The sequence below is a fragment of the Ascaphus truei genome, chromosome 5 (assembly GCF_040206685.1).
Source record: "Ascaphus truei isolate aAscTru1 chromosome 5, aAscTru1.hap1, whole genome shotgun sequence".
NCBI lineage: Eukaryota > Metazoa > Chordata > Amphibia > Anura > Ascaphidae > Ascaphus > Ascaphus truei.
This window is the reverse complement of record NC_134487.1, coordinates 128,102,399-128,118,517: the sequence shown is the minus strand read 5'-3', so window position 1 is coordinate 128,118,517 and position 16,119 is coordinate 128,102,399. Positions and strand designations below refer to the sequence as shown.

At 44.2% G+C, this 16,119-nt stretch overlaps 1 protein-coding gene across 1 annotated transcript in view; it reads left to right on the top strand.

Moving 5' to 3' along the window:
• SLC17A8 (solute carrier family 17 member 8) overlaps nt 1-12,184 on the top strand; it is a 38,971-nt gene extending 26,787 nt beyond the window's left edge. The window contains exons 11-12 of the mRNA XM_075600689.1: nt 8,178-8,305; nt 11,416-12,184. Coding sequence (XP_075456804.1) covers nt 8,178-8,305; nt 11,416-11,760 — 473 coding nt within the window. The 3' untranslated portion in view covers nt 11,761-12,184. The remainder of the gene's footprint in view (nt 1-8,177; nt 8,306-11,415) is intronic.
• The last annotated feature ends 3,935 nt before the right edge of the window (nt 12,185-16,119 follow it).

Genomic DNA, 16,119 nt, shown 5'->3' with positions numbered 1-16,119 from the left:
GTTTGTGAGTGTGTCTACGTGTGTGTGTGTGTCTACTTGTGTGTGTGTCTACGTGTGTGTTAAGGTGTGTGTGTGTATACGTGTGTGTGTATACGTGTGTCTGTGTGTATATGTGTGTCTGTGTGTATACGTGTGTCTGTGTGTGTCTACGTGTGTGTGAGTGTGTCTACGTGTGTGAGTATCTACGTGTGTGTGTATACATGTGGTGTCTACGTGTGTGTTTAGGTGTGTGTGTGTGTCTACAGTACATGTGTGTGTGTGTATATACGTGTGTGTGTGTGTGTGTGTGTGTGTGTATACGTGTGCCTGTGTGTATACGTGTGCCTGTGTGTATACGTGTGTCTGTGTGTCTACATGTGTCTACGTGTGTCTGTGTGTATACGTGTTTCTGTGTGTCTACATGTGTCTACGTGTGTCTGTGTGTATACGTGTGTCTGTGTGTATACGTGTGTCTGTGTGTATACGTGTGCCTGTGTGTATACGTGTGTCTGTGTGTATACGTGTGTCTGTGTTTGTATGTATAGAGGGGTGTGTGTGTATAGGTGTGTGTGTGTGTATAGGTGTGTGTGTGTATAGGTGTGTGTGTGTATAGGTGTGTGTGTAAACATGTGTTTGTGTGTAAACGTGTGTGTGTGTGTGTGCAAACATGTGTGTAGATGTGTGTGTGTGTGTATACGTGTGCGTGTCTACATGTGTGTGTGTGTGTATGTCTACATGTGTGTGTGTGTCTGTCTACATGTGTGTGTCTGTCTGTCTACGTGTGTGTGTGTGTCTACATGTGTCTGTGTGTGTGTCTGTGTGTGTGTCTGTGTATATGTATATGTGTGTGTGTGTAAAGGTGTGTGTGTGTGTGTGTATAGGTGTGTGCATAGGTGTGTGTGTGTGTATAGGTGTGTGTGTGTGAAAACATGTGTGTGTGTAAACATGTGTTTGTGTGTAAACGTGTGTGTGTGTGTATACGTGTGCGTGTCTACGTGTGTGCGTGTGTCTACATGTGTGTGTCTGTCTGTCTACGTGTGTGTGTGTGTGTCTACATGTGTGTCTGTGTGTGTGTCTGTATATATATATATAATATATATATATTGTGTGTGTGTGTGTGTGTATATATATGTGTGTGTGTGTGTGTGTGTATATGTGTGTGTGTGTGTGTGTGTGTGTGTGTGTGTGTTGGAGGAGGGATGGAGGGATCAGGCTGGAGATGAAGGAATGTGTGTGGGTGGGAGAGCTGCTTACCTTACAGCATACAGCAGCTCCCTCCTGCAGGCCGGGAGCCTCGGACGGGAGCTGGACAGAGGGCAAGTGGAGGGGGGGAAGCTGCACGGAGAGCAGCATGGAGCATGTGGAGGGGGGGTGAGTGGCACAGAGAGCAGCAGAGGGCATGTGTGTGGTCCCTCCTGCAGGGCGGGAGCCCCCCCGTGGAGCATGCGGCGAGGCCCGTGGATAGCGGTGTCAGTGGCTGGTGAGTGTGACCAATGAGAGGTGTGCGGGGGTGGGCGGGCCAAAGGTCCAATGCGATTGCCCCTAGACACAGGGAGACACAGTACAGACAGGCAGACATACATACAACGGTTTGAGAAATATAGATATAGATAATAATATCACAAAAGAAAAGAGGTGTTGAAAAAGCGCCCAAGCTAATGAACAAATAAACCAATACTAATTACACTCAAATTATATAGTGGCGCAACATGAACTCATATTATGAGCCAAGGCTGCCAGGAGAAACTGACCAAACCAAATCAGAAAACAGGTGTGAAGAAACATACAAACCGGCGCCGGTTTATACAGTATGTTTCTTCACTATAATAATACCACTGAACTAGATTTCTAACAGTATATTTTCCCTAAAGTTTGCTGTGTGGTTCTCAAACCATCAGGCCTGGACAAACTGTGGTCCCTGAAGACTTGTGGCAATTCCTGATAGCTTTAATATCTACTACACCCCATCACCATTGTTTTAGGTTTAGTTTGGAGGCATAGATTTGATGGATAACACTATTTGCTGGTTCTTATTATGGAGCAGTTATTTTTATGGATTTTAATAAACTGGGGATTTTCCCCCCCAAATGTTTCCGTCCGTGAATCTCATTGCATTGAATCCGTTCACAACAAATGAAGGTTCTGTCCTTCTGTTTTACGTTCTAACGCCAATCAAATGATACTTTCTTATTTCCATCCCTCATTTCGGTTTAATTACTCCTTATCACTGATGCCAGAAAAGATATTTTCATACAATATCACACTTAATTAAATAGCCTTCAGTGCTGCTTCACGTTTCAAATACATTCAAACAATGTGACAAATATTCAAATGTAACATTGTTTTAATTAATGATGAGCCATTGTCCTTGATTACATCTGAGTTGCTTTGCATATTTTTCAGGTGGAGAATTTGCCTTTATACTACTCATAACAAACAGTGTTATTCCTGTTATGATGCTTTGCCTTTATGTCGGCCCCTATTTTTATAATCATTTAACCTGTTTCATCTCTTGCAGCATTAAAGGAGCTGTTGCACATAGCTGGTTAACCCTTTTACTGCCAGAGCTAGGGGATCCACTGGAGCGATATCACATTATTTATAGTTCTGGGTCTCCCCCACCCCCAGGTTCTTGAGATGCTTTCCTGTTTAGTTGCCGCTGTTACTCTTTGCATATTTCAACTGTCGTCCAATTGAAAGCCGCAACCTCATACCCCTGATGAAGTTGTGGCTTTCCTATTGGTCCACGGGCCTTGGAAGATTAGGTGGCGATTTTGATCTCCCTAAATGGGAGGAAAACACAAGCAACAAAAACGGTAAGTCTATCGGGAGTCGGGGTGTCCCCAGAGCTAAAAATAGCACCATTCAATTCCAGGGGACCACCCAGTAGGCGTGATTGCTGCTATAAAACTTGTTGCGAGTTGCATTTTCTTTTCTGTTGTCACTTGTCTTGTTGGGATTTTAATCTGCAGTTTTCTGTTTTGGTGAAATATTGATTTAAACATATTTTCTCTAGGGCAGGCCTGCACAACATACGGCCCGCGGCCCGCATCCCTGTGCGGCCCGCGATGCCCTCCCCCCCAGCCCGCTCTGCAGACACAGGAGGGAAGGAGCGCCAGCATTTTGACACGCTCCCCACCCCCTCCTGAGCCCACTCTGCCGAGCGCTAGCATTGTGATGCCCCCCCCCCCCCAAAACCCCACCCCCTCTGCCTATTAAGGAAGGATCGGCAGCAGCTTGATGCGATCCCCTGCAGGCAGAGAGGAGAGAAGAAACAGAGCTGAGGCCGGTCTGACTGCAGAGGGTGGGGGTGGGGTTAGTGACAGCGGAGCCTGAGCAGTGAGAGCAGGAAGTGAGGTGCCTGCTGCCAGGGACCAAGATGGCTTCCCCCCCTTCCCTCCAGCCATGCTCCACAGTGAAAGGTAGGACACCCCCCCCCTGCAGCTGCTCCTCAGAGCTAGTGTCAGTGTGGCTGTGGCTGTGGCAGTGTGGCAGTGTGGCAGTGTGGCAGTGTGGCAGTGTGGCAGTGTGGCAGTGTCAATGTCAGTGTGGCTGTGTGGCAGTGGCAGTGTGTCAGAGTGTCAGAGTGTCAGTGTGGCAGCGTCAGTGTGGCAGTGGCAGTGTCAGTGGCAGTGTGTCAGTGACAGTGTCAGTGTGGCAGTGTCAGTGTGTCAGGGGCAGTGTGGCAAGTGTGGCAAGTGTGGCAAGTGTGGCAGTGTGGCAGTGTGGCAGTGTGGCAGTGTGGCAGTGTGGCAGTGTCAGTGTCAGTGTCTGTGCCTGTGCAGGTCAGTGTCTGTGCCTGTGCAGGTCAGTGTCTGTGCATGTGCAGGTCAGTGTCTGTGTCTGTGCAGGTCAGTGCCTGTGCAGGTCAGTGTCTGTGCCTGTGCAGGTCAGTGCCTGTGCAGGTCATTGTCTGTGCCTGTGCATGTCAGTGTCTGTGCATGTGCAGGTCAGTGTCTGTGCCTGTGCAGGTCAGTGTCTGTGCCTGTGCAGGTCAGTGCCTGTGCAGGTCATTGTCTGTGCCTGTGCATGTCAGTGTCTGTGCATGTGCAGGTCAGTGTCTGTGCCTGTGCAGGTCAGTGCCTGTGCAGATCAGTGTCTGTGCCTGTGCAGGTCAGTGTCTGTGCCTGTGCAGGTCAGTGTCTGTGCAGGTCAGTGCCTGTGCAGGTCAGTGCCTGTGCAGGTCAGTGCCTGTGCAGGTCAGTGTCTGTGCAGGTCAGTGTCTGTGCCTGTGCAGGTCAGTGTCTGTGCAGGTCAGTGTCTGTGCAGGTCAGTGTCTGTGCCTGTGCAGGTCAGTGTCAGTGTCTGTGTCTCTGCAGGTCAGTGTCTGTGTCTCTGCAGGTCTGTGTCTCTGCCTGTGCAGGTCAGTGGTAGTGGGTTGGGGTTCGGTTATGATATGATGATGACCCGTGCGGCCCAAATCAGTTTTCTTTGGAGCAGTTCGGCCCTTCTCACTTTACAAGTTGTGCAGGCCTGCTCTAGGGCATTCTTAAGATGGCTGCCACTGTGATTTATTTACTTCATGCTTAAAAAAACCCTGTCCTGTAAACTTTGGAATATCTGCAGCCTAATGTTCCCCATAAAATGCGCTCGTTACTGCTCACGCTCAGGAATTCCAGAAAAAAAGCACCAAACTTGCCTCCTGTATGCACAGCTTGGGAAGCAGAGTTAGACTGGCCATCGGGGTATATCCCCAGTGCAAAAGAGAGGGAGAGGGGATGCACGCACTCTGAGCTTCTCCCCGCTCCTTCTGGTCAACTTCCTGTGCTCATGTCAACATTAGTTCCGAGGGTTAGAAGAGGAGGGTGGAAGAGGGGGGAAGTATTCATGAGTGCCCTGGCAGGAAGAAGTTGGTTAAAGGGATCGAGGAATAGGCCCTTACCATGGATGCAATGTCCCTACACTCCCTATGCACCATGAAGTGAGAGCCCTCATGTCACACTCTCCACCTTGTAAAAGAATATGTTTAGGAATAAGTTGATACACAAACAATGGAGTAATTCTTCAGCTGGTTTACTAATTAGCAGGTGCGAGCCATACCATAGATATGCTCACATAACTTAAACAAAAAGAATGCAAACGGATATATTTTCCCTATACGGGGGTGTGGCATTCATTTAGTAACTTGTGATTGGATAGAGTGGTGCATCTAGGACTCATACTAGTGTCTGATAGGATGGAATTTGCATATCCTAATTTGAAATAGTACCGTGTGCTAAAAATGTGTGTGTTAATAGAGTGGATTGTCTTATAAGAGAAAGTGACTGAAGTCATCTGCCCAAGTCCTGTGCCATGTGCAAAAATAAAAATATAGTCCAGGAACCAGAAAATAAACATAGAAGACTGCAGAATGGAATTTCTTAAGGGGCCAGTCACCTTTAAATCTCATGTCACTCCCTCCCTCGTTATCACCCACTTCCCAGGCCATTCCTCTCTTCACCCACTACAACGTCCCTCTCTCTTTCCCTCGTCAGGTTACTCTTCCCACACCCAATGTCACTCCCATTTCTGGTGTAAAAAAGCAAGCACATATGATGTATTTAGATTTATATTAAGAATATTATTGGTATTGTGGCTTGAGCATTGCTAACACCAAAAACTCCAACATTCAACACTTACGGGTACAAACACCCTTAGCAGTTAAAGGGTTAATCATTATTGATAAACTTCAGTCACAGAATTGTTTTAGTTGATACTGAAATCATTGTTAACAAAAAGATCTACATCTTTCATATGGCATCATATATGATTCAGTGCAATATAGATTTACTATGTGGGAATCATGATAAAAAAACAAGCATTAAACAAAGTTAAGGATAAAATACTAATATTTCCAAACTAGCCAAAGCTTGATAGTCTGAGAATTGGGTCATAAACTACCGGTAGATACTGTAAGTGGGGAAGAGTTTGGTTAAGGAATAGAAAAAAAAGGTAACGGAATTTGGATGCAACAAGAAAAAATTTGTAGATCGGTCCTCATACTCTCCTCCTGCCTTTCTTGACTCTTTTTCCGCTGTCTCGGAGGAGGAGGTGTCACTGTTGATCTCCTCTTCTCCCTCTACCACCTGCCCTCTTGACCCCATTCCCTCCCATCTGCTAAAACCTCTTGCTCCTTCTATAATCCCTACGCTCACACAGATTTTGAACTCCTCCCTCTGCTCTGGTACCTTTCCATCCTCCTTCAAACATGCAACCGTTATACCATAACTCAAAAACAGCAAGCTTGACCCTACCTGTCCTTCTAACTATCGACCTGTCTCCCTCCTGCCTTTTGCCTCCAAACTCCTTGAACGTCTTGTATTCTCTCGATTGCTACACTTTCTCAACACCTTTTCTCTCCTAGACCCTCTACAATCTGGCTTCCGCACTGCTCACTCCACTGAAACAGCCCTCACCAAAATAGCTGATTACCTCCATGCTGCCAAAGACAGAGGTCATTACACTCTGCTCATATTATTCGACCTCTCTGTCGCATTTGACACCATGGACCACCCTCTTCTCCTTCACATTCTCCATACTCGGTATTCGGAACACAGCTCTATCCTGGATCTCCTCTTACCTTTCCCATCGTACTTTCAGTGTCTCTTTTGCTAACACCTCCCCCTCCTCTATCGATCTCTCTGTGGGGGTACCCCAGGGCTCTGTCCTGGGACCCCTTCTCTTTTCTCTTTACACACTCTCTCTAGGTGACCTTATCACATCTTTTGAGTTCAAATATCACCTCTATGCTGACGACACACAAAGTTACCTTTCAACCCCTGACCTTACACCTGTTATACAGACCAAAGTTTCTGAATGTCTCTCTGGAATATCATCCTGGATGGCCAGCTCCTTATACTTCCTCCCAAACCTGGCCCTACTACCTCCTTCCACATTACTATTGGAAATACGATCATTCACCCAGTAGTCAAAGCACGCTGCCTAGGGGTCACACTCGACTCCTCTCTCACATTCGCCGCTCACATTCAAAACATATCTAAAACCTGTCGCTTTTTCCTCCGCAATATAACAAATATACGCCCTTTCCTCTGTTGCTCAACTGCTAAAACTCTGACTCAGGCCCTCATTCTCTCCCGCCTCGATTACTGTAACCTCCTGCTGTCCAGCCTTCCTGTCTCTCACCTGTCTCCCCTACAATCTATCCTAAACGCTGCTGCCAGAATCACTCTACTATTTCCAAAATCTGTCTCAGCGTCTCCCCTGCTGAAATCACTCTCCTAGCTTCCTATCAAATCACGCATCTCGCACTCAATTCTCCTCCTCACTTTTAAAGCTTTACACTCTTCTGCCCCTCCTTACATCTCAGCCCTAATTTCTCGCTATGCACCATCCCGACACTTGCGTTCTGATCAAGGCTGTCTTCTCTCTACCCCCTTTGTATCTAAAGCCCTCTCCCGCCTTACACCTTTCTCACTTTCTGCCCCGCACATCTGGAATGCCCTTCCCCTCAATACCCGACTAGCACACTCTCTATCCACCTTTAAGACCCACCTTAAGACACACTTGCTTAAAGAAGCATATGAGTAACACCGTGGCTAATACTATACACGATACATAAAGCTTGGCCCCCTGCAGACGCACTTACCTGAATACCCTCCTACTGTCTCTGTATGTTCTCCCTACCAATTAGATTGTAAGCTCCCCGGAGCAGGCACTCGTCTTCCGAAATGTTACTTTTATGTCTGAAGTAACAAAATGATAACCTTACGCTTCACCAAATTAGGGCCAACAAAGATCACCCCCCTGCAGTATCTGAAAAAAGGAGTCCGAATTTGGGGGGAGTCCGAATTTCCCATGACCTATTATTTGTATTATTTGTTATTTATATGATTGTCACATGTATTACTAATGTGAAGCGCTATGTACACTAATGGCGCTATATAAATAAAGACATACATACATACATGTTACACGTACTGTATTTGAGAGAAAAAGGTGCTTTGGTTCAGAGAACAAAATAATTGTGAACAGTTTAAACAGTCTACTAGATGGAAAATTAGAATAGACCCAGGTAAACTGTTCAGTAGTGTAGGGACTATGAGTCAATTCTAAGAAATTACGATGTATTGAAAACAGTAGCTTATTATATATCAAGAGGGTCAGGTGGGCAAATAGGTTGATAGCATGTATTTGGGTTTGTGAAAAAAAAAATCTTTGTTCATTACATGCGTGTTCTACAATGTACTCTCTTGTTCTAGGTTTTAATGTCAATCATTTAGACATTGCACCAAGATATGCCAGCATTCTCATGGGAATATCTAACGGGGTTGGGACCTTGTCAGGAATGGTATGTCCACTCATTGTTGGATCAATGACAATACACAAGGTAAACACTTGAACTCACTTTTTAATATCTTCTCTCTTTAAACCATACAAAGTTTATCTGCATTGCTTGTATGCATTATATCAGCATTGTTCAACTATTTTTTTTTTTAAGGGGGGTCATATTTAAAAATAATCTCAACTAGGAGGGCTGGAAGTAACCTCAATAATTGAGATGGGTCAGTCTTGTGAAGTGAGGAGTGAAGCACTGAAAGATATGAGGTATGGAGGGGGCAACAGAAGACGTGCTGGCAGTAGGAAGCATGATTGGAAGAGTGAGAAACATGGAAGGTTACTGGAAGACAGTGGGACTCATGGGAGGAAGAGTGGGTGGAAGCCAGTGTCCCTTCTATTCAATGTTTTTTTTTTTTACATATACTGTATCATGCAAAATCTGCTTCCCTAATTCATCATTAAGGGACATATGAAATGGTTACATTGCCACCCACTGTACTCAAATGGAAAATAAATGTATTGTGAAGCAATTCATGAATATAATAACTTACGTGCATGAAGCAAACACTATGGGGGAATTGTTACAGCAGTTTATTCCGATAGGAGCAAAGATAACCCCAATGGATTGAGAGCAAAGGAACTGAAAGAGGAGTAGAAGAGGCAGAGTTAGCATGACAAGACTGAAAGTCCGTGACGTGATAAAAAGTGTGATAATGGGCAATGATGTCCCAGAGGGAAAGTTCTTATTGAGTGGGGCAGAAAGCACCATGAAAATGTGATACAGTAGCAGTAATGTCAAAGTAGTTGGCAGAAAATGGCGTGACAGAGTGGTGTCCCACTTGGCAAAATTCACTTGCATTAGGGGAATTTGTGATAGAAAGTTATGTTTTTCTGCTGAAAGAAAATCTCACACATGAAAAGCTATTCTAGAAAATTGTAGGCAACTTCAGTAATATCTCAAGGTGAAGTTTAGCAAGAAAATCTGAAAGAGCGCTCAAAATCACCAAACAGCAGAAAGGGTTAAGGACTCTCCCACTTCCCAAGAATTCCTAGTTCTCTGTTGTATCGGCTGAACAAGAATATTTATATAACCACAGGGGTCAGCCTCACTCCAATCCATATCTGTGACATCATCATGTGATATGTTGTACAGTAGCTTTCTGTTGTTGCCCCCAGTGGCCATAGTGTTTTTTTGTTTATTCTACCAGCAGATGTATCAGAAACGAAGGGATCCTACAGGGTTCATAATTCAGCTCTGGTAGACCCCCATGTTCAGATACTGTACTGAAATATATCTACACCAATTTAGGGGGGATTGCTGCTTTAAAATGTGATGATCATTTTTAGCATGTTGAACAGACTCAAAAGGCAGCATAATTGTCCTCATTGGCCTGATGTCTTTGGTGCTAACGAGAACTTTGGTTGAAGTTTTACACATTGTTGACTTCATTAGATATACATGAATGTGAACACGTATATCTTATCTGCATTACTGTGGACATTTAAAATATATATATATTTGCCTATCCCTTCCTGCTGCTAAATCAGTATGCAGAGTCATTCATGATTTCACTTTTCTGAAAGCTTTCTTTTGTTACAGTAAGTGACAACCCTCCTGACCCTTTCTGGGGTATATCAACATAGTGTAGACCTCAGACAGTTAAGGCACAGATGTATACATTATGTACACACATTAGGGATGGTTGTGTGGGTAGCTTCTTTGATCCCCTTTGTATATCATAGAAGTGATGCTGATATGGACAGCAAATGTTAGCCACTAAATGTGTCCCTTTGTCTTGATATATGCTTTAAGTCCCTAGTTCTACTAGCCGAGAACATCTAGACTGCACTTGTAGCATCTCGAGTCATTTAATAGGTGGTCCTTATTCCTAGGTTATCTAACTACAGTAATGTAATTGATCTGACAAATGTACTCCGATCTCTCATAGCCCAAGTACTGAATGTCTGCTTAAAGTTTGCAGTCCTGGAAACCTCATCGACATTACCTGTTCCATCAATTTGTAAACCCTGCCTCTGGATTGCACTCCCATCTTTTAAGAGATGCTGGCTCTCATGTGTTCATCATAGCCTCAAAAACACTGAGCTAAAAGGTAGAGATAACTGATTATAGTATGCAAGACACTGCCACAAATGTGTTGCACTCATATAGGGAGGATGTACAAGTTCTAATATTTTTGACATTGAACTAATGCATTTTGAATGTCTCTGAATGTTGATTTATCAAAAAGCTTGATGTGAGGTTAATCTTCCCTGTCTAAGCTGACACTAACATATATATGAGGGTTGCACTGAATATATAAAACTTGCTAAGTCACTGATATGTTACAGAATACTGATAGTCACTTTATGCAGCTCCATAGAATACAACTGGAGCTTAATCCATACAAAGGCCAGAGATTGGGCGATGTGTATCATCTATAAATTGGTTAGCAGTGTACTCACTTAACTCAATAGAAGTTAGTCACTCATATGTCTTCATTACAAAAATAACACACTTATTTTGGGTCGTGGGCGGAATAAAATGTGTGGGTGATTTCTCAAGTTAAAAGGGCTGAAGATCTGGATGGGTAATAAAAAGCTGGAATAGTATTTTTTGAATGACTAATATTGCAAGTGAGTCCAGGCATATGGACTAATTATCATGTTGAAGTGAATGCTGAAAGTCAGGTACAGGCAGTGCCATTAACTGCAACATTTGTGTTGTCAGACACGTGCATTGTTGAACCCTGTGGGTGCCCAAAGATGTAGCTACTACGTCATGGGGTCTGGCACTCCGGGGGCCCCATGATGTAGTAGCTACATCATAAACTAATTGCTCATTTTTGGAGGGGAGATCGCAGAATGCGATGTAACAGGAAGAGAACGACTCCACTTCCCCCAGTCATCAGTGGCAGAGTGATCACGTGATTGTGAGTGATGCCACGGCCCCGCTGGCACTCAAATGGTTAAAAACCACCTTAAATTCACTTGGTATAAGATTTACATAGTTTATTCAGTATTTTCTCCAAATCTTAAAGCAGCAAACAATTCTTTATTTTGCTACATTTGTCACAATATTTGGTCAATGTTTTAGTTTGTTTATTCCTCGTCATCTTTTAGCTATACCCGAGTGTGACTTTATTCTCGTGTTGATCCTAGACTCGGGAAGAATGGCAAAACGTGTTTCTGATCGCTGCAATAGTCCATTACAGTGGAGTCATATTCTATGGGATCTTTGCTTCTGGTGAGAAGCAGGAATGGGCAGATCCAGAAAGCCTCAGTGAAGATAAATGTGGTATCATAGATAATGATGAACTTGCAGAAGAAACTGAACTGAGTAATGAATCTTTCGCAAGCCCTAATAAACTGGCAAGTTATGGTGCTACCATTCAAAGTAATGAAGTACGAAAGAAGGGCTGGAGAAAACAAAAAGGAGTGACACAAGACATGGAAGAACAGACTTCTTACCATTATGAAAATGGAAGTTTTCAGGATTTGTCATAATTCCAGGCAGTAAATTTAAAGAAGAAATCTGAGGCTTTGAAAGTTCTGTAAACTATAATTAATCAATGAAGAACTCTAATGGTGGTTCACTATAAGATATGGCAACCTACATTACACCATAATTCCAGCAAGGTACTGTAATGTATGTGTGATATGAATCAAGACATCATGCATTTTTAAGGAAAGATTTACATTAAAGCTCCTAACAAAGGGTGAATGAGAGCAAAAAATAATGATGAAAGTCTTCACTTAAGTAATACCACAATGTGGATAATATTGGATGATTTTTGTTACCAGTAAACAAAGTGTAACATTATTTTACAAATTGTATATTCCAGCTAGTAACTACCCACTGAAAAATGTGACACTGTAGTTTCTTAAACTTTCTGTTTGATTTCATTTAAATATATTGTATATGGGTGGCCAACCCCAGTCTTCAAGGGCCACCAACAAGTCAGGTTTTAAGGATATCACTGCTTCAGCACAGGTGGGTCAATCAGTGGCTCAGGGAATGACTGAGCCACTGATTGTGCCACCTGTGCTGAAGCAGGGCTATTCTTAATACCTGACCTGTTGGTGGCCCTTGAGGACTAGAGTTGTGCACCCCTGATAAAGAACATTTTTCAATCTCTGTTAGTAGTTCAACTTTCCATGCTGTGCAATGTGAATATGCATGTGGTGTTTAGCATCATTATGTATTCATCCTTTGTTGGTAAGAATGCATTTTAATGTCTTAGGTATCTGTAATAATGATGACGTTTCAGAGTTTTGTTGATATAATACAAGTGAATTGAAGCAGCGACAAGCAAATCACAAAATTATTCTGCACATTTCCAAAACTGCCTATCTCTTGTTACACATGTTGAGGGGTATTTTCCATTATAAAAAGGACAGTCCATGCAACTATTATTCATACAGCATATCGGTATCCAGTCTAAATCACAGGTACTGTAGATGCCTACATGGAGCAGTACATATACATATAACTCTTAGTTTTGGAGCAATACGTTCCAATCGTCCATTTAACAAGCTCTTAGGCTAGGTCCCGAGTGGCCGCTGCTGTGCACGCTACAGCGTTCGCACCACACACCAGAGCACAGCCCTCTATGGGGCAGGTCCCAGTTGGCGTGTGGGCGTGCACGCACAAGGCGCAATGCGTGACCGCCTTAGCCAAAATACTTTTGGTGCGGCGGCCGAGCATTGGCCACGTCACGGCGGCGGTTCAGCCAATGAGGGCGAACCAGCCACGTGACGTCATGGCCGCATACCCCCGCCACACCTCCCCGCAGTCAAATCTCCCGCTCTACAACTGCAAGCGCAGCCGCAGACTACGTCGCGGCTGAAAAGGGTGCGCGCACCGCCAGACGCTCTGGCGCGCAGGCAGCCGTGACCACAGGGGCCGCAGCCTTAGAAGTTCTGTCTCGATGCAAATTACACTTGGTTTTCCAATGTGGCAGCGTCAAATGTAAAAAAAACTTGTTAATTACGTTTCTTACATTTTGGATTATATCTGTTTGCCTATTAGTTTTCCTCCACCTCAGGTAATGGCCTCAATTGCAACAGCAGGCCCCATTATATTACTTGTGTAACTCATAAACTGTAGCCTTCATTTTCCATATACTATTCACCCCACTGTGAGCCGAAACTAAAGAGGGGAGGATGAGGAGTTAAAAAGGCACAAAACAGCTCAATACATCAATGCTAAAAGACCCGGTTAAGGTGCATTTTTTGCCGTCAATGATATTCCAAAATCAGACACATGTTAGCTTTCATTTTCTAAGTAGCAATAGTTGTCAATAATGTATTGATATTCCGGGGTATATTCTCTAAACTCCGACATCGCCGATCCATGCGTTCTGACCCGGAACCCTCAACGACTTATATAATGCTTCCGTGTCAGATTGCCAATCAGTGCAATATTGCATTTTAGAGAATACACCACCCTCTGTGTTCACAGTCTGCTGACAATACCCAATCCTGCCAATCTATGGCAAAAACATGTTTACTTTAAGTGACCTGTGGCACTCTGAGCTTTGGGTCCCTACAGTTCTGGCAGAAACAATATGACTCCTGCGGTCAGCCATACTCTGGTACCTACTGCACCGACACACTTTATTCGAGCAAATACCCAGTATGTACCTGGCAGATACCTGGAATGCGCCGCTCCTCACCTCTGACAAGCCCGTTGCGTTTGCCTTCCCAGCCTGGGTTCATGCCTGGCTGACGGGCGGCTGATCTGTTAAATGATAATGATTAGGATTTAATAGGCTGCAATGCTTCACGTGTCTACCAGATGGCATAAATTCATGAATTGTAATGCAGTATATATATATATACTGTGCAGTATTGCAGCCAGAGGGAATAAAATGCTTCAATCCCTGCCTGGAAAATAACCCAATGCACTCGGGCAGAAAACAGTCACAAACCTCAATACACCCGGGTATACCCGAATTCGTGGGACTAGCCGAGCTCGAATAAAGTGTGTCGCCAGTGTAATGGTGGCAACGTCTCCTCTGGTGGGCCCCACGGCTCAGACAATGGAGGGGTTTTTGCACCTTAAAGGTGTTAGCCAGCTAACCAAAGCAGAAATACTTATTGCCATTGTGCATCTATGTGGTGTGGTCTTTCTTACACAATCCTATACTTTTTCTCTTACCTAATTAAATACTACTTTGTCACATGCCTCAGATGTTTCCTACTGCAGTTTGGAAAAATGTTGTTGAGAAATGATTGATCTGGGATCCAAAAAGGACAACTGCAGTTAAATATGAGCCTGAAGCTGACCTCTCTCAAGAGCAAAATGTATTATCTTCTCTGTGATATTTGTCACTTTGCTTTTCAGGCTTTTGAGATTAAATGTGCAAATGATACACTTTATTCTGAAGAAAAAGACGGTAGAAGTTATTTCACCTCTTTGCACCTTTCAATGGGGACAATTGTAGCCAACATTTATCTGAAACATTATATCATATCTCAGTCAGGCATAAGGCCACTTATCTGCAGTATTCTTTCCCACTTCTATTTATTTAATCAGTGTATTTGTGGTACTTCTTAAGTGTAGTGTTTGATAATTGATTATTTACAGCCTGGTTCATGCAGAATAAAATTGCTTTGTGTGAAAATGTATTTCTTGTGGTTATTTTTTATGTAGTATCCAGAAAAGGTTGTATGAATGAGATTTGGAACAAGCTGTACCCGGCATAACATACGCCGATCTAGCGGATCTTAACGTTTTTTAATGAAACATTACTCTTTGTTTTCACCCCTCCCGGTAACGCCTTGCTGTCTCTTGTCCCCTCTTCCCTATCGTACTCTCTCCTACATCATGCCCTGCTCCTCTATGCGCTCTTTCCTCCTCTCTCTCTGCACTCCCTGCTTTAGGTACGATTATAGTAACCGCGACATCGCGTGCCGCGAGAACAAAGCTGTGGAACTCAATGAGGGCGACCATAGTGCGCGTGAGTGCGGGCGCGATGCAGAGCGACCGAGCAGCAGAATTTTCAAGCTACAAATGATTTGGATTTTTTCCCCGTGGCGGCCGCGTTACGTGAGTGGTTCAGCCAATGAGGGTGAACCAGCTTGGTGACGCATCTGCCACGCCTCCGCCATGCCTCCCCAATCGCAGGAAGTTCAGTTCACCCATCGCTCGGGCCAAAGGCGCTCTGTCGTGCATGCGCTCCTACTCTAAACTCAGCCTTACTGTGTCTGCTCCTCTCTGTGCACACTACACTCCCTCTGCTCCTACTCATGTCATCTGCCTTCTCCTCTCCTTGCTGTCTATTTGTTTCCTCCTCCTACTCACCGTGCTGTCTCTCCTCCCCTCTCTTTGCACTCCCTTCTGCCCCATGTGCTCTGCATTCCCTCCTCCTCATCATGCGTCTTCTCCTCTCCTTGCCATCTCTCTGCCTCCTCCTCTCCTTGCCATCTCTCTGCCTCCTCCTCTCCTTGCCATCTCTCTGCCTTCTCCTCTCCTTGCCATCTCTCTGCCTCCTCCTCCTCTCCTTGCCATCTCTCTACCTCCTCCTCTCCTTGCTGTCTCTCTCTCTGTCTCATGTTCCCTACTTGCTGCGTATGCTGTATTAAGTTCAATAAGGCTTACATTTGTTTTTAACACTGTTCATAAATGGTTACATATGTGTTTAATGTTACACATTGTTATTTGTAAAACTTTATTGTACCCTGTAACAGCTGAACCATTGTACAGAAACATACTTAATATATAGTGTAGCATTTTAGGACTGTATATGTTGTTGAGTATTGGATGTTTTTCACTGTATGCACTAAACCATATGGAAATGTAAAGCAGCCGTTCTCCTCCCAGCCCCCCCACTCCCCTTTTTATCTCCAAGGTGGGAATCA